This window comes from Pholcus phalangioides, unplaced genomic scaffold, assembly GCF_987345545.1.
Source record: "Pholcus phalangioides strain wild (caught in Gottingen) unplaced genomic scaffold, Ppha-v1.0 ptg000011l_1, whole genome shotgun sequence".
Taxonomy (NCBI): domain Eukaryota; kingdom Metazoa; phylum Arthropoda; class Arachnida; order Araneae; family Pholcidae; genus Pholcus; species Pholcus phalangioides.
The window spans coordinates 52,370,869-52,396,601 of record NW_028301604.1 but is presented as its reverse complement, the minus strand read 5'-3'; the positions used below and the strand labels follow the sequence as shown (position 1 = coordinate 52,396,601).

Sequence of the window (25,733 nt, the reverse complement as noted above, 5' to 3'; positions counted from 1 at the left end):
GTCGCGTTGAGAGAGATGATTAGTGTTTGATGTACATCTTTATAAAACAGAAACCTGCCAGAAAAATTATTTCGGTCCCTCGACCGTTGGTTTCATAGAAGTTACGCTGTACTACAAATGAAAATTCTATAATTCGCCATTAAAGTAAGATACCATGAAATCCCTTATGCAACTCCTTTTTATTTTCTGCCATTGCCATCTATGCAATTTATCAAGTGCACTTGCAACGTTTTTGTCTCGTGGTCATTAAAAAGACGTTGGGCGTGTGCAAAGTTGGTTGCACACAGTGCGTTACAGAGCCGTAGCCAGAAATTTTCTTTCGAATGGACTTAATAGGCTTAAGCATGTTATTATTGACATAATTATATCATAATAGACACCATCTACTACAGCTGGTGTTGCCTAGGTGCTCTACACCCTTATCCAATATCCTTATCCACCCTTACCCTCTCTTCCCCAATACGAGTAATACGCGTATACCAAAACCTCTTGGATGAGGACTAGTTCATAAGAGGTTTTGTGTACTTCATATTGTTCGCCCAGCGTCACGTGGTCACAACTAAAAAGTCAACAGTTATGACTTCAACGGCTAGGCCCACGCATTTTTCAGAGCTTCTTTCCTTTTTAATACATGAAAGACCAAATTAAAAAATAATAACAACAGTACAGAGACAGACTCATTCATAGCGACGAGCCCATAAAAACGGTCTCATCCTCTTGTTGGCTGTTAATACAAGCAAGGATTTCAAAAAGTGAAGCCCGTACTCTTGTCCATCATTTCGAAAATACTTGAACCTTCAATATAAAATAAGTAAAAATACAATACACAGTAATTTAAAATAAATCAACCTGCACTTCGTCTTTGAAAAGAATCGTAAGAGACAGTTGTGGGACGAATCATTTGAGTTTCCATTATTTTTTATGGGAGACCGCTTTGATATACGAGTGTTTTGGATTACGAGCACGTTTACGGAACGAATATACTGGCAAAAAAACCGAAATTTTACTATATTCCAACCAGAGACGCAACTGGAGGGGGAGAGGTGGCGCAAATTACCCCGTTTAAAATCGCCTTCAACATTACAGGCGGGTGCCAAAATGCGTGCTTGCCCCGGCTGACCAAGCAACTAGTTGCGGCCTTGGTTCCAATACATTGCTTCTGTTGTTGGAGCAGCGGTCTGAGGTCTTGCATTCTTCATGCAACGCCTTTAACTTTAACTTTTTCTAGTAGGGGTTCACAACCATAGTAGACCAAGTCTATTTATCTTCATTATGGATAATAACGCCTTAAAGTTTTTGATAGATGATTAATTCAGTTAAAGTGATGTAAAGGAATTAAATATGTCAAAGTTTAGTTAAAAATATCATTTTTTTAATAATGAGGACTTGGTCCACTATGGTTGTGAATTGAAGCTTCTACATGAAAAAATAATTTTAGTTGGCTTATAGGTCAGGGGTTCTTGACCATTGTGGATTCGCACAACCCATCTCGGAACTCCCTGCGACACCAGTTGCGACCCACTTGTTAAGAATCCCTGGTCTACGTTCATAACGAAAAATTCTGGGTCTGCAAATGTTCTGAAAACATTCGTAAGTCGATTCCGAATGTTTAAAAACCGCTATAGACGTAAACTTGTATCGGGCCAAAATGCCCGAATCCCAAAATATTTGTTGCAATCTTGATAATATTCAATGCATACCTGTTAAAATATTGAATTTGAGGCATCCCCAATAATTTCATGCCATTGCAATATTTTCAATAACCATACGCCAACGAAGAAAGTAGTGATACCTCGGTTTTCGTCGATGATCTCCGTTCGAAAACAATCGGCGAAATCCGAAACCGAGGCAATTATTTCCATACGAATCAATGTAAATCCAATTAATTCGTTCTAGACTCTCCAAAATAATACAAAAAACACATTTTATAGAGAATAAATATAGTGTTTAATACTAAAAATAATAAGATATTATTATTTTTAATATTTTAAAAATGAATATATAAAAGACTAATGTAAAAAATAAATGATAATTTAACATGGAATTTACATTTTTTTACCTTTCTGAAGGCTTTTCTAGGCGTATGGAAGACGGCGAGAAGGGGGGGAGAGAGAGGTGCAGATATTATTGTTTCGAAATGAGAATCCCCCTCCATAAGGACCTTAGGTATCAAGGCACTATCTAGAATCACTTCCTGGGGCATTATTCGAGTGCACTTGAATTCGGACACAAATTTTTCGGCCCCAGACATATTCGAACTCACACCTGCACCGTACCTAGTAACACTGTGCATGCCAGTGCACCTTTCGAATTTTTCAAACCAGCCTCCGCTGGCCTTAGAATAAGTAAATACACTAGCACTCGTGCGAAGCATTTTCTTAATGAGATCGGCATACAAGTTTGGCCTTTTCCCATATGATAGCCAGAAAGGAAAAAAAAATATCTAGCTAAATAAAATGTATATAAATTCGTGACGATGAGCGAATTTAAGCAATTTCAGATGGTCGAAGATTATCTTCTGAAAAGTATAAGATATGATATACAAAAGCTTATTACGTTCTCTAATTCATATTCGTGACATCGCGTAAAATATAGAAATGATATCATGGTACTATTTGAGCAATTTAAATTTTTTTCCGAGCAACCCAGTCACTATAATGAAAACGAAAGAGCAAAGTACAGTGAAACCTCGATATAACAATATTCTGCTGACCAAGAAAAGACATCGTTGTAGAGCAGAGGTATTGAAACTTTTTCCAGTCGCGAGTACTACTTGTACCCGTCATAAAAATAATGCACTCTTATATGGCAAGTTTGACTTACGAATGTATGGAATCAGGATGATTTCAATCCTTGAATGCAATTTGTACAAGGTGTTTAATTGGAACGTTGATCAAGTGCTCGCTGGCACGAAATCAGACACGAGTGTCGAGCACGCTGGGTATTTCAGGGAGCACCAAGGTGCTCGCGAACAAGAGGTTGAAGATGCCTGTTGTAGTGGGATTATCGTTATACCGAGAGGTAGCAGTTTAACATTAAAGTATAGACATTTCCAAACAAGACTTGAGAAAATATGGTTCCAGAGTGATTTTTCGTTACATCTAGTATCATTGTAGCGAGGTTTCACTGTAGTCATTTTAATCGATATAATATATAGTCGAATTTGGTTAATTCGAAGTCCAAAGCCTCTGGAGAAAAGTTCAAATTATCCAAAATTCAAATTATCCAATTAATCTATCCCGGATCTGTAAAATGACTACAAATTGCAACTTAATCATCAACATTCACATAAGCTAATAATTATCAATTATTAAATTTTATCATCAGTTATACGGAAATATTTTCCAAATTTCAATAATTTATAATTATAAAATTGAAATTAGCTGCTACATTATTCCACTGTTCTTGGCGCGCTAACCCCTCGATGGGGGACTCCCTGCGGTAGCAATTTTTTCTGTGGTCATGTCGCCGTTTCTGTTGTACCCCTGTGTCAGGAAAGTTTTCTGACAAGGACGAACCGGGTATCGAACTCGCGATACTTCATCCTAGTATCTTATTGACCGGGCTACCGCACCCAATGTAACCAATAGCTGTATCGGTTATATACATTTGAACGAACGTAACCGAGACGCTTATTGGTTGCATTTTTGAAATTCTATAAAATAAATTTTTATCAGACTTTTATAGTGTAATCTCAGCCTTAAACAAGAAATTTTAGCATTAAATTAGATAAGCTTGGATTACACTATAAAAGTTTGATAAAAGTTCTTTTATAAAACTTTAAAAATGCAGCCAATTAGACTATCGGTTGCATTTGCGCGAATATAACCAGTACGATTATTGGTTGCATTTTTCAAGTTTCATAAAATAACTTTTATCAAACTTTTATATAGTGTAATCCCGGCCATGGAAAACTCAAGGGGAGTTCATAAAATTTCGAATTATCCAAAATTTTAATTAGAGAATTTTGGGATCTACTACCCAGTTGTATGTATTTCAATTTATTTTTTTGAGTGAAACAAAAAATAAACGAATCGCCGTCGATGTCTTTTCTTTTTGCATGTGAGGCGGAGAATTATTATCTCTTTTTTTTCAGATTTGGCGAAGAAGTTCACCTCTTGGCGACAGATTTTGCCAATTATCTTCATCATAGTGAAGGAAACGAGTTTTCGTCATTCGTCGAAACACCTTCGAATCGGTGGTCGGTTGTCCGATAGTGAGGAATTAAACAGGATGCACGTGCTTGGATAGGGTCACGCACTCTGATCTACAGATAATATTTATTGAAGAACCAATCATGTCGTGTAGATTAAAGTTTCCCCGAGGTGTTCTTCTTTTTATTGGACAAGAAATGCCATTAGATGGTTTATTTTGAACAATGCTCGATTCTTTACCGTATATCTCAGAATAAACATCGGGAAATATGCCAAATCACGAGTTTGCACGGATTTATTAGAAAAGCAACAGCTGATTCCATTGCTGGATATATATACTTGGCGCGCTCGAGAAACTTCTGACGTTTTTCCAGATCCTGATGATCGATTGAATGAAAAACTAAAACAGTTTTGTCTCGAAACATGAACAAGGTGATTTCTGGGCATCACTTTTCCTTCGATTTGACGACAACCTACTAGTTTCCTTGTGGAAACCACGTGGTTCTTAATTGTTTTTTTTTCAAACGCGCGCAGAGTTGGATCTCAAAATATCTATCCGAATGGCCATTGATTACTCGAATTTAAGCACGATGGAAGAACTGAAAGACATTTTGCGCAAGCAAGAAGCTCAAATTAATAAGATGAATGCCATGTTAAATGAAAAAGAAGACGAAATTCGCCAGCTGAGGAGTTTATTGGACAAGTACCAGTCCGTGTTTCCAGTCATGTCTCCATCGAGGTACAGCAGATGCGCTCGTCGAAAAGAACGAGCTCAAGGCATTTCGGCCGAACCCCAGTCGCTTCGTACTATTCAAGAACTCATTCAGGCGAAATTTCCAGAGTATCCAAAATCAGAAAGGTAAGTCTTGATGAAAGTTCGTTTTTCTAGTAATTATCATTTTACAACGTTCGCTCGTTATTTATGAAAGATTAATGATGATTAGTTAGACAACTAATAACAATCAAAAAGGAAAAAAAAAATCTAAATTTTTTGCTCAAATCGCTTCGATGTAGATTTCTAAATATTGTATTTTCGTTGAAATTTTGGGATAACTATGTATTGTATAATCATAATTTAATTAACTATGATTATTCGCTTAATCGGTGCTAATCAGTAAATTTGGTAAATAAATAGAAAAAAATCTTACGGGCTCCGAAATTATATGCTAAAAAGGGCTCAGTATGTCAATAAAGGTTGAGAGCGCGAGAACCGCTAGTTAATGATAATCATAATTCTCCTTCACACTCTATTATTCTCTTCTCTCCAGATATTTTTAACGGTTTTAACCCCTTCGCTTACAAGCGAATTGGCAAGAAATTCGGATGCTCTCTGTTTGACGAATCGGCAATAAATATAGTTACCCTGTCCTGACCTAACTTCACGTTAGAAAAAGGGAAGAAAAAAACACAAAAGGACAAGTATACAAGATAAGGTGATAAGAAATTTGTAGGTATAAATTAGATTTCGTTTCACCCTCACCCTACCTGTTCTCTTTCACTCTTTAAGATACATCATACGTGAGGAAAAAAGTCACTTATCAGGGTATACAAAAAAACCAAAAAGAAAGAAATTGTAAGGTTGCAGTAAAGCTTCGGGATGATCAGGAGCATAGGCGGAGATAGACTTGAAAGTCGGGGGGGGGGGCGGTTATTATTGCTGGGGGGGGCGCCCGGTGATGATGATGTCAATTAATATATACCCATATACATTAGATCAGGTGACTTCACTTTTGACGCTGGGGGGCGCAATGTTCCCCCATGCCTCCTTCCGCCGTATCTTCGCCCATGATCAGGAGAGAGGAAAGAAAAAACAGAGTGAACTCTTCTTTGAATTCATTCCACTGGCGTTTGCACGCAATATTACGTCCTTTGATCGTAAAGTGTGTGTGTGGTTAAAGGTTTTCAACGACTGTTTTTTTCAAGACCTGAGGTACACGCATGTGTACCCAGGGCCGTAGCTAGCCATTCCTGTCCCCCCCCCCCCGTGCAAGAATTTGAATTTAGGACCCTTCTGGCTCATTTTTGGGCCCATTCTGGGTCCCCCTTCCAAGTGTGCCCTGTGCGGGTGTACCTGTTGCACTGCCGAGTTACGGCCCTGTGTGTACCTAAATCAAATGGTCCCAGTAAAGATATCGACCGAAAAATTAATCAGTTAATTTATCAATTTTTTTTTCTTTTTAAAGGCCATTTCATCATACAATAAACCAGCGCAGGACAAATCGAAAAAAAAACCTAGGCGCCATAACAATTTTTACCCGAAGAAAGAGGTCCAAGATAACTCTTCTTTTGACGTTTCCAGGGCACAATGACCCTCTTTCATGTTGGCAGATATTCTGCTATAAATTCCAAACATTTTGTGCTGCTCTCAGCCTGCAATGTAGTAGCTACAACTAAAAGAAAATTTAATTGCCAATGCCAGTTTTTTAGTAGCTATGGCGGCCTGGCGCATTTCTTTGCCCTGCAATAAACACAAATCAATCAAAAAAATTGTTAATGGCTAGTTTTGGCTCAGGTGCGAAGAGGATGTTGTAAGCTAGGAAACGAGAGAATGATATTTTAGATGCGGAATTTAACGTTTTTCAAAAAACCATCACAAAAAACGTTGTAAGCGGGAAAACGCTTTAAACGGGAAATCTTAATGAGAATTACCAAGAGTTGGGACCAGGAAAAATAGTCGTGCTAAGCGGGAAAACGTTCTAAATGGGAACGTTATAAGCGGGATCGACTGTATATAATTTTTCAACTTCTATTGTGATTCGAAAGATTAGTAGTATAATTTGAATTGATAATATACATCACGTCAGCGGTTCCTAATTTTTTAGGTCACAGGGCACTATGTTTAACAAACCCGCTATACTATATAATCTGAATACGCTGAAGTTTCGCCCATTTTCCCTCTGTTCCGTGGAGCACAGTTTGGGGACCATTGCACCACGTTAACGACAGCTTTAAAAATAATAATTATATAATATTTTAATTTTTTTAGTGTTTTTTTCATGTCAACTAATATTCATTGTGTTTTATAGTAGACTAGCTGATACCCGGCGACGTTGCCCGCCCCGTAAAAAATTTATATATCTACAGCTCAATTAGCCGGTATTTTTTAGACTTAATGAATGAAAGCGATTCAATAGTGTTATATAAAAGTGCCGATAAGATTTAATAATTCGAAAGTTTAAAAATTGATTTGTTTTTATTAATAATTTTGTAAGCAAAAAGAATTTCTGCATCAAGTAAAAAAAAAAAAATTTAATTAAAAATTCCAGGCAAACGCTAGTGGATACACAATATTGTTGGTTTTTTCCATCTGGTGTGTAGGTGTACAAATTTTTGGAATTACCAACAGGTGAAATAAAGCTGTCCATGTGAAAAACAGGGCTGCCACTGCTAACAACTGGCCTTTCACTTTGTTGTTTCTTGTTTGGCATGGCAAAAGCTAATCGCATCGGGAACTGTAATCGCTTGATTGGTGGTGCGGATTTGTACTCATAAATTAGGATTCGGTGTGGAACAAAAACGTATTTTACTCCGCTATTTGTTAATCGATTTTTAAAATTCAAATTACAATGGAAAACCCATTAAAATGTGCATCTTTTGTGTGTAAAACATTGTTGCATCTGATTGAAAACATGGAAAAATGGTGAAAGAAGGGGGTGTTTTCGAGAAATTTCTGCAATAAAAAAAATTGATAAAAATATTTTTTGGCGGGAATATACTTACGTCTCCTTCCACACATTAGCAAGGAATCCTAAAAATAATTTGGAATCATACGATCAAGGGTGTGAAGAACAAACATACATACATACTTTTACATTTATAATATAAGATGCACAAATATACAGGGTGCATAGCAAAGAGTGGGGGGGGGGGGAAATATGACATTTTACTGGTCAACCGTTGATCCTAAAGGAATACTTTCAATTATAGAAAAAAGTTTCCAAATAGCGTGTAGTACTGATGTCATTCATGTTTCAAGGGGTTGAATAGTTATTAAAATATAAAAAAATAACTTTTTATACAGTCCCCGCGTGCCCCAAAACCCAGTTAGAAAGTTGTTGCAATGTCGCTCCTGATGCCCATAAAAAAATTTCACGTTACTAAGTGCAATATCCACTGAGATATACGAATTTGAAAACGGAGGAAAGTTGGGGGAAAAAAGCTCTAAATGCGGAAAAACGGGTTTAACGCTGCTTTTTTCCCAAATTTCCTCCGTTTTTCAAATTGGAATATCTTTGTGAACATTGCACTTGGAAACATGTAAATTTTTTTGCTTTCATCAGAAGAGATAGGGCAACAACTTCCTAATTGTGGGTTTTGGGAACACAGGGACTGTATAAAAAGTTAATTTTTTTTATTTTGATAACTATGCAACTCCTTGAAACATGAATGACATATCTGAGTAATACACGCTATTTGGAAATTTTTTCTAATTATAAAGTATATCTCTAGGGTCAACGGTTTGCCAGTAAAATGCCATGCCCCCCCCTGTTTGCTATACACCCTGTATATACTCGTGTAAAAAAAAGCCGACTCCCTCACTTGACCACTAAAATGAGAAGAAATGTATAACCCGTGAATGAGCCGATCCCCAAAAGTAGGCACATTTTAGAGAAAAAATAGTATATTTAAAAAAAAAAAAAAAGTATGCTGTGTGGCGTTGCCAGGTTTTGGTCAGTTTAAGAGCGAAATTCGGAAAGGCGCCATTTTTTGTTCCTGCTTTAGGCGCAAACTTAAAATTATGCATTAGTAGAAAGAACTTAAAATTTTTCAATTTAAAAAAAATCAAATTAAATTGATTTTTTGTTTTCTCAGTTGATGTTATTTTTCAAATTTAATTAATTACATTTCAATTGATTAATTTATTTTGATTTTTTAATTAATTTAAAAAAATGTAAATTATATTTTGTTTTTGTGTTCTTATACAAATACAAACACCAAAAACAACTGGAAACTCGTCCAAAAAGGTAGTTGGAAAAAAATTTAGATTAAAATATAAAAAAAATGATAGGAGAAAATAAAATAAAAAAATATATTCCCTCTCTTCTCTCCAAAATTAATCCAAGATTAAAGTACAGAAAAATATTCATGCTCCACCAATCGCTTTCATTATGTTACACTCATCGTAATCACGTATATATCACACTACTACAACTCAGGGCTAGTCTTGGACCAAATGGCGCCCTGTCCAAAACGCGCAGTATGCGTCCGCACTTCGCGAAATGGCCGGCCAAAGTCAGAATAATTTCTGTGATTCGGACTTTGACCGAAACTCTTGGCCAATTCTCGAAATGACCGGCCTCGTCGCGAATTGGCTGCAATCCGGGCTTTATGGTAACATATATATATTATATACAGTCGATCCCGCTCATAACGTTTTTCAAAAAAGGCACCTAAAAAACATTATAAGTGGGAAATATTTATAAGAATTATTAGACAGTTTTTCCCCGACCATAGCTTTTTTATGTCATTTTTAATTTATTAACAAATATTAAGGTACATATAGTGATTCAATAAGAAGCAATTATTTGTTACAACCAATCTAAACTATAAGTTTTCTTTTATAACAGTTTAGTTTCCGCAAAATCTGGATGAAATCAAATTGCACATTTTCTTGCCTTTAAACAAAATGTCGAAAAGTTTCCGGTCCTTTAATTGCTTCTGCAAACGTTACAACTGGTGTGTTAACTGTGGTTACCATCTACAAATTAAAGTGTTTATATTTTTTTCCTTCAAACTTAGAGCTTTTCTTTTTAACTTGATCTGAGACACTTTACCTCGAACTGTGCTCTGCAGAATTTAACGCTTTTACTTCATTTTCCAAAATTTAAAAGGTTATAAAAGCATCGTATTGGCCGTTCTGTGAAGAATCGAATTCCAAGAAGTACAGTTGGGAAATCCGATTTTCCTTATCTGATAAAGCCGCTTTTGAATGATATTTGATGCTGGCGTATGAGAATTGTCAATCTGTATGATTTGTGTCAATCTTTTGTGGCTTTATTTTGTATCTATAGATTCAGAAGTGGATGAGAAAAACCACCGTTTATTGATAATTGATCATTTTTGTCGCACCACGGTCATTTTCTGCACACGAGGTCTAATTAGACCGGGACCTACAATTTATTGCCGATTCCGAACGGCAGGCTTGTTTTTTATACTCATCGAGAGGTTGGTGCGCTAACCCCTCGATGGGGGACTCCCTGCGGTAGCAATTTTTTGCTGCGGTCAAGTCGCCGTTTTTTGTTGTACCCCTGCGTCACAGGAAAGTTTTCTGACAAGGACGAACCGGGTATCGAACTCGCGACACCTCTAAACATCCTTTAGTGCTTTAGCCGAGCATCTTATCGACCGGGCTACCGCGTCCCCCACCGTTTATTCCTTTGTTATGCAATATTCTATAACACCAATGTGAGAAGATTTTTTGAAATCGATCTAATGCGACGAATTTGAATAAGACCTCAACGGAAAAGAAAGTAACCTCTTATGAGAACTTTTCCTAGTTCCTATCTAAGTCTTCCTATTCAGAGACAACTTCCATCAGCCATGTGTATGTGAATAGTGTTAAGGGCAATCATGTTCTGCATACTTTTGTTGGACAAAGTGAGAGAACAAGAAAAAAATGTTCAACGCTAGCACATACATATACAAATACAACGCCACAACGGGCAAAATGCCCAACAAAGTGGCTGAGAAAAAGATGCCCATAACAAATATGGATGTCATATATTTAAAAATCACCATTTTCGTTTGTTGACATGAAAAAATGGGAAAAAAAGTACGATGATTTGAAGGGAGGAAAAAACCCGATGTGAATTTTCCGAACGTAGTAAGTGAGAATAGCAAAAAATTTAAACGTTGTATCCGGGAAAAGTTAACATTATCAATATAGGGAAAAAGCTAAATTCACGAAAATTAGTCGTACTAAGCGGGAACGTTATAAGCGGGATTGAGTGTACATATACGGGGCAACCTGTAAGTGCTAGCATGGTATTTATCTCATCAACCGTCTGTCATAGAGGTATGATTCCAGTTTAAAAAATTCTCAACAGGCGTTCAAAATTATCCTGTACCACTTTTGACAGTGAAAAATACAGTGTAATAAAATAAAACATCTAAATTTTTATACGATGTCCCTGTGCTCTAACTTCCAATTAAAAAGTTGTTGCCCTGTTTCTCTCTTGATGCCAACAAAAAAAAATTCACAATTTCACGTGCAATATCTACGGAGATGTTCGAATTCGAGAAACGGAGGAAATTTGGGAAAGAACAGCGTTAAAAATGCAGGTAGAACGATTTTTCCGCATTTTTTTAACGCACGGATGCCAAATGGTCTACCGGCTTTCTTTGGAGAAACTGTTGAAAAACTTAAGCAGGCATTGTGCACAGAGTATATGTATATTTATTTCTAGTGAAATAAATTCATGCAGTGTATTTTATAACAAATCAGAGAAGAATGAAAATATAAAAAGACTAGTGCAGGGGTTCTCAAACTTTTTCCATCCGCGGTGCCCCCTTATCCTAATCAACGCTTATCTGCGGCTACCCAGAGCAGTTTAACAAGGAATCTCTTTGATAAACTTTCGGGTTGCTCCGCGGTGCCCCCAAAGAAGGTTGGCGGTACCAGGTCCGTCTCAAGAACATCATGGGCCCCCGGGCCAAGTGATTTTTGCGAGGCCCTACCTATTAAATTCTCGAAAAATTAAACCAGATCTCATTATGCAAGGCCCCTTCTTCGCTTGAGGCCCCCGGGCCGTGCCAGGATGGGCCCATGCGTTAAGACGGCACTAGGTGGCACCCAGTTTGAGAACCCCTGGACAAGGGAGTTCTTGGTTTTTCCCCTCGTTGTGTTTGACCAGAGGGCCTTCGGGTAAATGCTGGCAAAGCCCATATTAATAAGTATCGTAAAAGCCTTCGGATAAGTGCTAATTTTTTGGAAAACCATTAGATAATTTTTTAAGAGTAGACTCAACATTTCGCGAGCACTTTTTGTTTTTCTGAAATAGTATACGCACACATGTATCTTCAGTTACTTTTAAACTTTCCACGTAATACATGGGCAATTCCGGTCCAGGTGCCTCAAGGGTTCCTCAAAGGTGCCACAAAAGGGACTTCATGAAGATGACATCCAGTTAAAATTTTCGAGAGTAAACTGCTAGGCTTTCTAAACAAGTAGGGGGGGGGGGCTCAGAAAAATCCCTTTGATGCTCATAAGACGGCTTTGCGTAGACCACCAATGTGTTGTTGGGGGAAACAAGAAAACAAATAACTCCTGGAATTCTGCTTTAAAAAGCGATGAGTATATATTTGAGTGCATTTATATTATTTTATTTCGGAAATATTCAACGGATTCTCAAAGTGTGCGTCATGCTCGTGGCTCTTCCCCAACCTTTTTGAGGGGCGTCAAAACGCTTTGGTGTATTGATGCGTGCCCATTTAGTTCTTTGAAGTGGTTCTTTTTTATATTATTCGGAGCCACGAATAAACGATGACAAAGGCGGGGGGGGGGACCGGGTGCCAAAAGTTTAAGAAATACTGGGATAACTGGCAGGGGAATATACGTGTCATGCGTTAACAAACACACCGGTCTCATGACTTTTTCCAGGGAATAATTTCTCCGATTCAGCACACTACTGTATATGCGTAATGATAAGATAAACAGTGGTTCAAGGAAAAGAGAAACTACACCATGAAAAAAGACAATGATTCTGGAAACGCCACATTATTAACACAAAATTATGCATTATCAACGCATAATATAGTACAATATGCTATCGTACAAATATAAATGATTGTTATTTCCTCTCTCATTCTCTGCATTGCAGAGTGCTATTGATCCAAGATTAGACGCTTTTTTAAGTTCACCCAGTTTTAAGAAAAACTCTTCCCGAACTCCTTTTGTGTTTTATCTTGGGTTTTTATAGCTCAAATGCTCCGAGCGGTTTTTCACCTTTTACTAGTCTGACACTGCCGTATGAACAAGGTAGTAGCTCTTACCAAGGCACCTACAGATAACGTGGCATTTCTAGGCATTATAAATCTAGCCAAGGTGCTACATAAGGTGCTATTTCTAGGAGCTCAAGCTCTACCTAAGGCACCCAAAGAAAAGACGATACTTCTTGGAGCTTGAATCCTAGCCATTACTTCATAAGTTCAGTGGCCTCTTCACAATCGCTTCCCGCCCCTACTTTTTTTTCAGAAGGCACCTCAATCAAATCTCTTAGTGACCCTTGACAACAGAAAGAACATTTGATAAACGCCATATCCTCAGAACTGAGGCACCCATGGAAAGTATTGCTAGGAGCTCTATCGAGAACAACCAATAGCGGAGAAAAAAAGTTACATCAAGAAGTGGTCAAGATTTCGTCCCTTAATAAAGGCGGAAACAGAGGCTGATCTGAACATGCTTCTAGATGAAGAACTTGAGAGCAGTTTTCAAAATGGTAATGTGAAAAAACCTCTACTTTTCTCTTTCTTCTTCTCTCAAATGAATAGTACAAACCCAATCACTGTGAAATTGCAAGAGGTGCATATATAAAAATGGAGAGATTTTTTTTCTCACTCAATGAAAGTAGAAAATGAAAAATTCAATTTTTTTTTTATCAAACGTTTTTGGAGAGAAAATCATTTAGAAGAATAGGCGCCAATGTAGGCAAAATTTTGGGGGAAGCAATCGCTCTCCCTCTCCCCCCTTGGCTACGCCACTGGTTGTGTGCAATGTGAAAACTTTTTCCTATTCCTATTTAATAGAAAGAAATAACGTTTTTCCGTCGTATCAATGGCTAGAATGAGGGCCAAAAAGGCGGGGGGGGGGGGGTGTAAAATTTTTGTTTTCAGTCTGCTGGCCAAATGATTGACATGCCTACCGTTCGAGGGCAACAAATTACTGCACACAGTGGCGTTGGAGACGAAGGTGCTTTGAGCACCCTCAGAATCTTGTAGCAAGCGGACGAGCAGAATTGATTCCAAAATTAAAATCCTGCATATAAAACTCACGCCGGGCACCCATCAAGGGTCTGAAACACTTCCAGTACCCCTGGATGGACATATATATTGTCGTACTTTATATTTATACATCACTTTTTTTTTTCTGTAGTGACACCGCAAAATGTAACATTACATAACATTTTTTTAATCACTTGTTTCCATTTTTACGCAAGACAGTCTCAACTCATGGGGATCACCTGGGGATTTCCCGAGTGCTTCTTGGTGCTTGGGGAGGGGAGTGTCTTAGATAGGGACGCAATTAGATGATTGATCAGCTGGGGAAAGCTTTCATTTCGGCGCCCCTTTGTAATGTCGAAGGCGAGGTCCAAGGGTAAAATTTACGCCCCCTTGGAACGGCACCTGAGGCACTAGACTCACCTGCTCCCCCCTAGTTGCGGTCCTGTTCTTAGACGACTTTGCGTAGCCGTATAACGATCAATTTTTTTCAACTTCTTATCAAATGTATAAATTGATTGTGATTATATGCTCTTGACCGTTGTCCTCAAGATTCTGAGATTTCGTAATATTTTGCCTCTCCGTTCAAGACATGACGAGCTATTCTTTTCTTGGAAAACTATTCCTATAAATTCTTGTTTGGTAGTTTGCCTGTGTGTGTGTTGTGGCTTCAGATTTTGTATTTTTCCATTAATCTAACTTATTAATGAAAAAGAAATTCCGATGCAAATGTTCCTGAAACGTAAATTTAGATTTCATTAAAATAATTAAATGAGATGTGAAAAAATATCGCTTTGTATTGAACGAAAAAAACGTTTTTGTTTTTCATACACCCTTAATATACGTTTGTCGAAGTGTACGCTATTCAAAGCCAATTACAAAATACCTCTCTGAAACTCTAAACACGTCACTCATGTAAGTTTTGGTGCTGCGAAATTGCAAATCTGTGCACTCAACGGGATCCCTTCTACATAGTCAAACTAAAGGCTACAATTATTTCCATCACGCAATTTTAAACCACGTCATAAGTTTTGACCTACGATGTGAAAATTAATTATTATATCTAAAAATATATTTAAAGAGAATGTGAAACTATCGTCTATTAAATATTTAATAAAATTTTGTTTTTCAAACTATTGCCTATGTGACCCGTATTTTTGGTTACGAATTGGTGATAAAAATGCCCCGCTATTGACTGACTGAGTGACGCTTGGACTCCTTGTTGGAAAATGCCAGATATCTTGATCCTTTTTCTTGTAATGTGGCCCCGTTATTTCCTTAACCTGAATAAAAAATTTTCGGCGGTTCTGCTGCATCTGAGCAGTTCTGGCGCTCTTAGAAAATGGGCTAATGGGGAGGCCTATGAGCTAGTGTGCGTGTGTGTATGATGCGACGCGTAGCGAAAAGGTCGAACAACTGGGAATCCTCTCGAGATAAGTATTGTGAGTCTAACTGAAAATCTAGGTATGCCGCCACAACTTCGATGCTACGATATGAAATGAGAAAAGCTGAAAATTTTTTTTTGAAAAATTTCTCAAGTCCAACAGCTGTAGTACCATTGGATTAGAGAGACCCTTCTTCAGGATTAGTTGGTTGCATGGTTAATTCAGTCAGGATGCCTGAAAAAAACAAGAGGAAAGTTTCGAAAGTCCAGTGGTGAAATGGAAAAAGAGAGAAATAGAGATTAAAAAAATTTTTTGATTTTAGATTTTTAAATAGATTTTTCTAAGAGTTTTTATTTTTTTTGGGAGTTTTCAGTTTTTTATGTTAGAAATTATAAGCAAAATGTTAGTTAAACAAAAAGAAAGATGACGACCCGAAAGAAAAGAAAAAAGTTGACCTGTCAGTACGGTGACCACACGTCCCGCATTTCCCGGGACAGTCCCGGTTTTTTCTGTTTTTTTGGCCATCCCGACTTTTTAGCGAAAGTGTCCCGGTTTTTCCCGTTTTTTACACGAAGAGCTTACTTGAATTTTTATTCTTTATTGAAGTCAAAGAATGAAATTATTTTCCCACTCATAAATTATATTATGATAATTACAATTATAAATAAGAATATTAATCTCTCATATTTGTTTTGGTGAACGTTTTATTTCGTGGAATTCATTTAAATCCACTGCAAAATGCTTTATTTTCCGCCATTTTGGTTTTTACGTAATTTCTCCAATATTTGGCAAGTTGTTTACTTTTGGCGATAATTGGCAATGTCCCGTATTTTCCCGTATTTGGAATCCCAATTTCCCGTATTTTGTTCGAGGAAATATGGGCAGCCTACCTGTCCGAGAAGTTATCCTGACTTTGGTGTTGCCGGGGTCTTCTTTATCAGCGTCAGCGATTGGTTGATGCTCTTCTGGATTTTTTCGGTCACCTGGTCAATGCCGACACCTTTTTACATCGATTTCAGCACGGCATTTTGGAACACTATCGTGAGCTCGTCAATCGGGTCAGCTTGGCCCTCATCCACGCTCGTATCGGGCGAGTAAACAGGAGCTGCTGGATCTTTTGCCGGTACCTTTTCTCGTGGAGATCATGAGTTTTCTTCCACTGGAGTTGAGACTGCCAGTGTCTCAATCGGGTTTTTCCTTGCGGAGGCCCCTTAGTGTGCTTCGTCTTTTTTTTCTCTGCTGTCCTGTTAGACCTGCTACGAGGAGAAAAGCTGCAGTTCTGGTAGCTTGCTGTGTGAAACAGCTTGCAGTTTGTGCACTGCGGTCTATCGACCCCACGCATGTTCGGACAGTCCTTTGCGGCATGTGGGCGAATGCATTTTATGCAGCGCTCAGGAGCCGAGCATCCAGCTGAGTGATGTCCCCATGATTGGCAGCGAAAACACATAATGTGTTTCTTCGATCCGCGGGCTGTGTCTCGCTCAACTTTAAATCGTAAGCGGTCCATGGATTCCATCTTCAGTATCATCGCTGATTCCAGGGAGCGTGGTAGATCGACCCTCCATATGGGCAGCCTGGTATCGTCTCGTCTTCTGCGGAACTGCTGCATCTTTATCGCCTGTAATCCTTTTTCCTGTAAAGAAAAAATAATGTCCTCGTCGGAGGATTCGGGATCGAGAGTCCCGGTGGAGACTAGGTGGCTTTTCTTTCTGTGTTCACCTCAGCATAATTCCAGAAAATACTGTTTATTATAAATAATATAAATAAGTATTTTTAAAATATAAAAATAAATCAGTAACTTTGATGAATAAATAAAAAATAGGCCCACGGGGCTCCGGCATATAAATTATATACCATAAAGGTCTCCGCGAGTGAAAAAGATTGAGAACCGCTGCTGTATACTATCCATCATTAACAAAGTTTCCAATCAGCGGGAAATATATGTATAGAGTAAAACTGTATTTTTTAATTGGAACCTGCTACAGCAAAATTACGCAGCCAATCTGTAGTAAATTGAATATTACATATACAGCCACCTCTACGAAGAGGCGGATTTGTAATTTTGCTGGCCTACTTCTATTCTAGTCTAAATTTCTTGACCACCCGTCCCCAAATTTGATTTTGTCCTTACGTAGTTGTGGTCTTGATGCTAATTAGCATTTATATTTACAATTTCTGTGAAGATAATGAACTTACGTAGGGTTACCAGAGGTCCTCCTTTTTCATGTCATTTCAAGCGTCTTCCTACGTTTTAAAAAATTCGCCCTTTTGTCCTCTTTTTATGTTTCTGGAATTATTTTTCTCTTTTTTTTCTGGGGTAAATATATTTTTTTTATTTTTCACTCTGACAGAGACACTTATCTCTTTATTATACAAATACAACGCCACAACAGACAAAATGCCCAACGAGGTGGCTGATAAAAAGATGCCCATAAAAATATGGTTGTCATATATTTCAAAAATACAGCAACCCTATTAAAAATGCAATTAACACTGCATTTAAAAATGCATTATTGATATGAGTGGGTGTGTGTGTTTTCCACAAATGTTCACCCACTTTCAACCACGGTTCAGCTTGCTCCAGGACGATATGGAAAAAAAAATTTTAAAAGAAGAAAATCGCAACATATCCATTTTGAAAATACACACCATTGTTTGCTCACCAAGAGCTAAAGCCGTATACTGAAGTGGGGAGAAAGGGCAGTGCCATCTTAATGAATGTCCCCCTCCCGGGCTGTGCCCGGATCCCTCAAGTGCAGAAAGGGGGTTCATTAAAACGAGATCTGGTCAAACTTTTGACAGTGAGTATGTAAATTGAGTAGCAAATCTTTCTGTCCAAGTAGGGAACCCTAAAAAAAAATCACTTTGCCGAGTGGCCTCTGATGCCGTTAAGACGCCTTTAAGGGAAAGGAGTGTTACCTCTTCCATTCAGAAATACAGAAAATAGTGGTCTAAAGAAACATACAGGGTGGGCAAAAAGTCCGTAGAAACTTTAAAAATGAATAAAAACCGGAAAAATAACCGAAATAAAAAACGGTTTGCAGGGTTAGCATCGCTAGGTCATGGGAATGTTTTTAAGACAGGAAAAATGTAACTCCAAAAACAGCTGACAGGTGGCGCTGACGTACACAATTCAAAGAAAAGATACGCAAATAACAAGCAGAACCTCCAAATTGTTTATTACAGCAGTATGTGTTCCGCACGACCACCACTACAGGGTATAACACATTGCAGGTAAGTCACAAATCCAGCAACGGCAGAGTGCAGCAGGTCCCCATACACAGTTTACATCAGTGAACTGGTTGTGAATTAGGAGCGCAAGTTCTTATAACTGTCTCATTTGCATATTTCCACCGAAGTCGCTCGTACCAGCACCACCTATTGGCTGTTTTTTGATTTTTTCCCGGTCTTAAAAAAATTCCCGTGACCTTTTAGCGATGCTAATCCTGCAAACCGTTTTTTATTTCGGTTATTTTTCCGGTTTTTATGAATTTTTTTTACAATTAGTTATTTTTTTTTAATTATAATGAATTTATTATTATTTTATTCAATATTTGTGTGTTTTGAAAGTTTTTTTTTTCTCTCGAGTGGCCGTGGAGTCCCTGAGGCCAGCCCCAAGGACTCTTCGGAGCACCGGTTGAGAACCACTTGTATACCTTATTTTTGCAGTTTTAGGAAATATTGGCAATCATTTTGGTGGCAATAGTCGATGTCAGGTATTTTTCCGTATTTACTATCGCGACTGCGAATTTTCTCAAAAAACGCTTTCACACTTTGTTGAATCTTGCTGAGTCGAAAGGAAAAATGTTTCTTTTAAATACGTAAAAACTACGTCTCTTACTACGTGGACAAATTCACGGAAGTATTTTATTTAATTTGCAGTAAAGGCCAAAAACACATAAACATGAATGAAGTTCCTGTCTAATTTCGGAACAATTGCATAATTAACATAAGTTCGGAAAAAAAAGAAAAAAAACACATTGGCCTATAATGACTGAACTTGACTTAATTTGATCGGAGTTAGCGACTTGTATTAAAAGAAAAAATAAATAATGAAAACATAATACTGTAGCTGGCTGATTTAAAGGGGAAAAAAATGTCGATCAAAACATTAGTTGGTTTTATTTAAACATTCAAGGTCAGAAGAAAAAAGACGCGACTTTTTTTACATAAAATTACTACAGTATTATCACTTAGATTTCAGCCTTGACGTTCGGGCAAATATTCATCAACATCACATGAGGTAACTTAAAATCAATACAGAATCGTATATTAGTTCAACCGGTTTTCCTTGTTTTCTATTTGGCGCAATGCTTTGGTTTTTAATGAAGTTGTCCATAGAGAGAAATTTATTTTATTCAAACAAAATATGTTCTTTCCCTCTTTTTGTTTTTTGAAATGTGTTCAAAACTCATCTACCACATTATGAAAAAGAAAATGATAATAAATAAAAATATACAGTGGAACTTCGGTTAACGAGCTTAATCCGTTCCGCCAACGTGCTCGTTATCCGAATTGCTCGTTATTGGAATCAAACTTCTTCATAGGAAATGATGGAAACTTGGATAATTCGTTTCACAATTTTTCATCCACATGAAAATGACCAATAAAAGCGTCATCCATTCAATTAATGCAACACAATAATAACATAATAAATAATACAATAAAATAAATGTAATAATGCCATAAATAAACATACAAAAATGTGATAATGTTTAGAAATTAACTTACTCTAAACCAGTGTTTCCCAAAGTGGGCAATATCACCCCCTGGTGGGCGATTGAATTGTCCGGGGGGAGGGGGGCGATAGACGCTACGTGTATAACATAGGATCCTATGGGTACGCTTGAGTTGGGGACGATAAGGGAAAAAAATTGAAGAAAGGGGTGATGGAACAAAAAGTTTGGGAAACTATGCTCACTTCTGCATTCTTTTTGTGTGACTTTAAAAAGGAACCTTTTCTATGACACTTGCTTTTGCTTCTTTTTTTTTTTTGGTCATTTCGGAAATGAGAAATCGCACTAATGTTGGACAGATTTATTGCTCGCAGTGCTACAGCTTTATTTGGGGTGGTTCTCTTCTACAAAGTTTTGCCCAGAATTCCACTTCCAACATATCTCTTAATCTTATTTGAAGTGAGGGACTCCACATTTCTCTCTTCGTCTTCATCAGACGAGGTCCCATGCATAAGCTCTTGCTGTGGCACGCAATGGAGATTTATCAGTTCGCCTGCGGATACGACCATGTTCTTCCACTAGTTCTTGAATGAGGGGTTTATGAACCTCCACTCCCATAGTCTTCCCCAAGGACACAATCTCTCCTTGTTCACGCGCTAGCCCCCCTCAAAGTCATGTTCAATAATGCAATCAGCCCACAGTTTTCTCCAAGCACAATTGAAAAATGTTTTAAGTAAAACTACTTACTGACCAAATTTCAAATTTATAGCTTCAGCGATTTTTTAGTTTTTACGTCACAAAATGAAACTACTGACTAAATTTCATATTTATAGCTTCAGCGGTTTCGGCTCGGCGATAATGAATCAGTCAGGACATGCTGTTTTATACAGGCTGCATAGGTAACAGGGATCGTGGCATTTTACTAGCGAACTATTGATCCTAGAGGAATACTTTCAATTAGAAAAGTATCCAAATAACATCTATTATTCAGATATGTCACTCATGTTGCAAGGGGTTGTATAGTTATAAAAATAAAAAGAAGCAACTTTTTATACGGACACCCTGTGCGCCAAAACCCAATTAGAAAGTTTCCCTGTCTCTCCTGATGCCAAAAAAAAAATTAAAAAATTCCACGTTTCTAGGTGCAATATTCACTGAGATATTCAAATTCGAAAAACGGAGGAAAGTTGGGAAAAAAAACAGCATTATATGTAAATGCGGTAAACCGTTTCACCCACAATGTATAGTTTAAAATAGAACACGTTTGTTTGATCAATTTTCGACGAAATCAAATTTCAGGGCTAATCATTTTCGTTAGTGAACAAAAATAGATTGGAATAATTTTCTGTACGTGGATTGAAACTTTAAAGTACGTGAGTACTTCGAAGTTTGGTCTTTTTCTGCTGTGGCGGTGCAAAGAAAAAATAATAAGTTAATTTGCATATTTGTTAATACAATTTATATATTTATCAATTTTTATCCGGTGACTAGTTATTCACTTCCAATTTTCACGAGAAATGCTTGCAATCAATACGATAAAAATATAAATGTTAACATTTATTTCAGTATTAATATAAAATTATTCAAACCTAACAAAAAAATAAGGTTTAAGAACAAGTTAACATGTTAGTGCAGCCAGCTGCTGTGAATGTGTGTTCACACACAACAAGAACGTGAAACATAAAGGCTAAAGCAACGCCAAGAACAGTATAACAAATATGCAAATCTTCATTATTTTTTTGCGTTGCACTGCCGTACTTCTGGATAAATAACTTTGAATCATTTATAATCTGAAAAATCGATGAATAAGTTTATCTTTTCCTCCTTCATTTTTGAATTTCAATCATCGATGTATTGATAAATTTTCATTCAAATGTGACTGGGTAAATTTACGTTTCGTAATAGCAACAGAAATAAAAAGGCGCGAATTTTAGATAGGTAAGATAATTTTATTTAGTCGTTTGAAACAGACACAAAACATTTAGGGGCTTATACCAATCGACATTTTTTTTATTAAGAGCCGTTTAAAAAAAAATTCCCCTCGATTATCATTTTTCGTAGGTGTCAATATCACAGCTGAATTTAACTCTTTTTGCTGATATTTTTCTTCTATTTTAGAACGAACCATGAAAATTTTATTCCTCTCGGATTCCCTTCGTGAAACCCTTCATATGCTGATACTTGTTATCTTTCACCGAGAACTCCGCAAATCTCTGTTGAAAACCGAGATAATATACTGTTACCTTGTGTGTGTTTGTGATATGACCTTCTTCACTATCACCTCTGAACTGTTAATTACCATCAAATCAGCTATCGACAGTATGAAATAAGCGTGATATATAACACATCCAACATAACTTTTTATGATTTTTGAAAAAAAAAAGTTTGCGAATGAGTCACAAATAAGCATTAACTGCATGGGAAGCGAATAAATAAAATACTTTTCAAAATAAAAATTAAGAAAGTATTTAATTTAGAGCTTTTAATTTTAGTGTTTGGCGAAAAAGAATCTGGTATTGTACTGAGCAACCTCTCACTTATTTTCCTATAAACCGGTTGCAAGACGATGGTGGCACACTCTCATGTTCCTTTCCTGTAACGTAATTCGGCTTCCGTTCCATACTTTAAAGATAATTCATTATACTTGAACTAAAAATGTTAGATTCGAAGTATAAAGCAACGATAAATCGATCTTAATATTAGTAAGTCAAAGAAGACAGAAACTGTTTCTTATGATAAATGAAAAATGCGAGGCGGTGTTTTAAAAACAAAAGCTAATCGCGGTTATATGAAAAAAATAACAAACCAGAGGAAACAAAATTGTGTATTAATTATCCCAAGCACATACAAATAGTCACTATTTTTTCCTTTACATTTTTAACAGCTTTGGCAAGCTTTTGTTCAAACTCTATAAATGAAATCTTCCCGTGTTTCTGATTTGAAAGTGTTTCGCAGTAGAGTTCTGACGTGAGGGTTATTACGTGTTTCATAAAGTACACCGAAAAACACGACCCGTGGTACGGGTTACCAGTTGTGATAGAGGAAGATGGTAGAAACTATTTAATTTGTTTAATTAACAAAACAAGTTATAAAAACTATAAACGCATGGTTACAGACACAAACACAGACGTATAGCAACACGTGCCAATAACAATACAATAATAATTGTACAGGGCTTTCGTCTACACGTGCCAATAATAAACAAGGAATGTCATATTCCGGACGGCTTTCATTTCTCTAAATTTTTCCTCGCCCGTAATCTTTTGTCTTGACCTTACTCATTTTTACATGACAGTCCCTATAGTAGCCGCCGCCAGCGCAGCGAGATGATTGCTACACAAAGTGCATTAATTTTGATATTTCAAGTTAAATTTCACTTTGCGACCAGCAGCTCTGGTTATCACCTGAGGCTTTGCATTGGAATCACTTGGTAAGTCTGTAGCAGGAGGACAGTCAACTGTTCGAGATGTAGTAACTGTGGTTGGCAGATCAGTGTCTTTCATCACATATGCAGGCTATCGATACTTACTGTCACCGTACGATCTTGTACAATAATCTTGAAAAATTTATTACCAGGAAAGAGAACCTGATGTGGACCAGTGTATGGAGCCTGAAGGCTTCGACGGGGAGCATCTGTCCGCAGGAAGACACGTGAGCATGTTTTCAGGTTGAAATGAATTACTTTTGGGTTAGATAATACAAGGTAACGACCGACGTTGGTTTACCCAAAATTGCCTAGCCGTGGTTCCTTTTTTTGCAATTTTGGGTGAACTAACGTCGGTCGTTACCTTGTATTATGTTTTCAGGTCTTTGCTGACGAAGACTGTTGTTGATCCATGCGCCCAATTTGAAGTGGGACTTTGTTAGGAAGAGGTAAAATGCCTTTTGTGCATCTACAGTGTGACCCAGGAATTTCAAAGAGGCTTATTCGTGACCAAGTACGCACTTGGAAACGTTGACGAGAACACGAAATTCTCGAAACCGCTGGAAAACTTGTTTCAGATGGTCGACGACATACTCACTTTCACACTCTGAGGCCACTGAGACAACATCAAAATATGGTATACAAAAGTCCAATCCTCTGAGAACGTAATGTATGAACCATTGAAAGGTGGCAGCTGATACATAGCACCTTTGATAGACCGAAAGGCATGATGAGAAACTCAGAGTCCAAATGTTGTCACAGCAGTCTTTGGGATATCTTTCTCTTTGACTGGAATTTGGTGGAATACCTTGGCCAAGTCAAGCGTGGAGAATATTTGTCTGCCTTCCAACATTTGTATGCAGTCTTGAATGTGTGGGACTGGATACCTGTTTGGCATCGTTGCAATATTGAGCTTTCGGTAACCGCCACACGGGCGCCAGTCACCATTACTTTTCTTTACTGTGTAAAGTGGTGAGGCCCAACAGCTTTTTGATGGCCTGCATATTCCAGCTACAACAAGATATTACAATTCTTGTTTTGCAGCCTTCAGATTGTCTGCAGGTAATCGCCTTGGCTTCGCATAGACCGGTGGCCCCTTCGTCTCGATGAAGTGTTGCACATCATGTTGAAATTGTCGAGGACCCATGGAAGAGCTTCTGTTAGAGTTGGGAATTCTGGTAGCAGACAGTGAAAGATCGAGTTTCCATCCATGGACTTCACTTGAATTTGTGGTACAGTTCAGATTTGACCGAAGTTGTGTTAGAGGATCAACCAGACATCCTTGTAGAACATGAACTAACAGGTCAAAGTGACGTAGGAAATCTGCCCCATTGATGGGTTGCGGAATTGCTGCAACGATAAATGGTCATTGAAATGTCCTTCGTAGTCCTCGACTTACCTTAAGCACGCGTTGGCCATAGGTGTTTATCAGTTCCATTTGCTGCAAAAAGTTGCAACTGTCCAGGCTGACGACTTGATTCTACAGTTGTGGCAGGAATAACAGAGACATCAGCGCCTGTATCAATGAGGAACTTTACGGAAGATGATTGGTCAGACATGTATAGACGGAAGCACTCGAGTTTGCTGTCACTCTGAGCACCGAGTGACAGCTAAGCTAGTTTCCCTGCTGGTTGAAACTGCATGGTTGGACACATTTGGTTGCCTTTTCTTCGAAACGCCAGTGGTACTAACAGCGCTGGTAGTTTCTGTCACGACCTCTGGAACGTTGGCGAGCTCCGCTACGATTTCTTGGTTGGGATCGAGCTCGCGTTTCGAGACGTTCCAAACGGGAAGAAATGCCCATTAAAATTGTCTGCATTTGTGAAGCTTCAGTTGACACCGCGTGAACACACACACACAGTGGAGCTTTTCGCGGTGGCAAATATGACATCGGCAATTTATCCAGGCCATCATTAGATATTGCTAATATTTGCTGCACATTCGTACGCAACCGATAAAGGAACAGACTTCAAAATATCATCACTCACCCTTTGCCCAGCTTTACTCCGCATCTCCAGGAGAAGGCGTGATGGTTTCCGATCACCTAGTTGCAATCCAGAAATGAGGTCGCGCAACCGCTGTTCTTCCGAGTCCGCATACTGCGTGCACAAACGGTGTTTTAGTGTAGCGTAAGATGTTGTGGTGTGGGTGGGCTGGT

At 37.9% G+C, this 25,733-nt stretch overlaps 1 protein-coding gene across 2 annotated transcripts in view; it reads left to right on the top strand.

Moving 5' to 3' along the window:
• The first annotated feature begins 4,174 nt into the window (after positions 1–4,174).
• Positions 4,175–25,733, top strand: part of LOC149080550 (cGMP-dependent protein kinase 1-like) — a 210,857-nt gene continuing 189,298 nt past the window's right edge. Inside the window, exon 1 of one of the 2 annotated variants that reach the window (XM_089239653.1) lies at positions 4,175–5,013. In XM_089239653.1, the coding sequence (XP_089095779.1) occupies positions 4,715–5,013 (299 nt within the window). In that variant the 5' untranslated portion in view covers positions 4,175–4,714. The remainder of the gene's footprint in view (positions 5,014–25,733) is intronic. The other variant, XM_089239656.1, reaches the window with a different exon arrangement.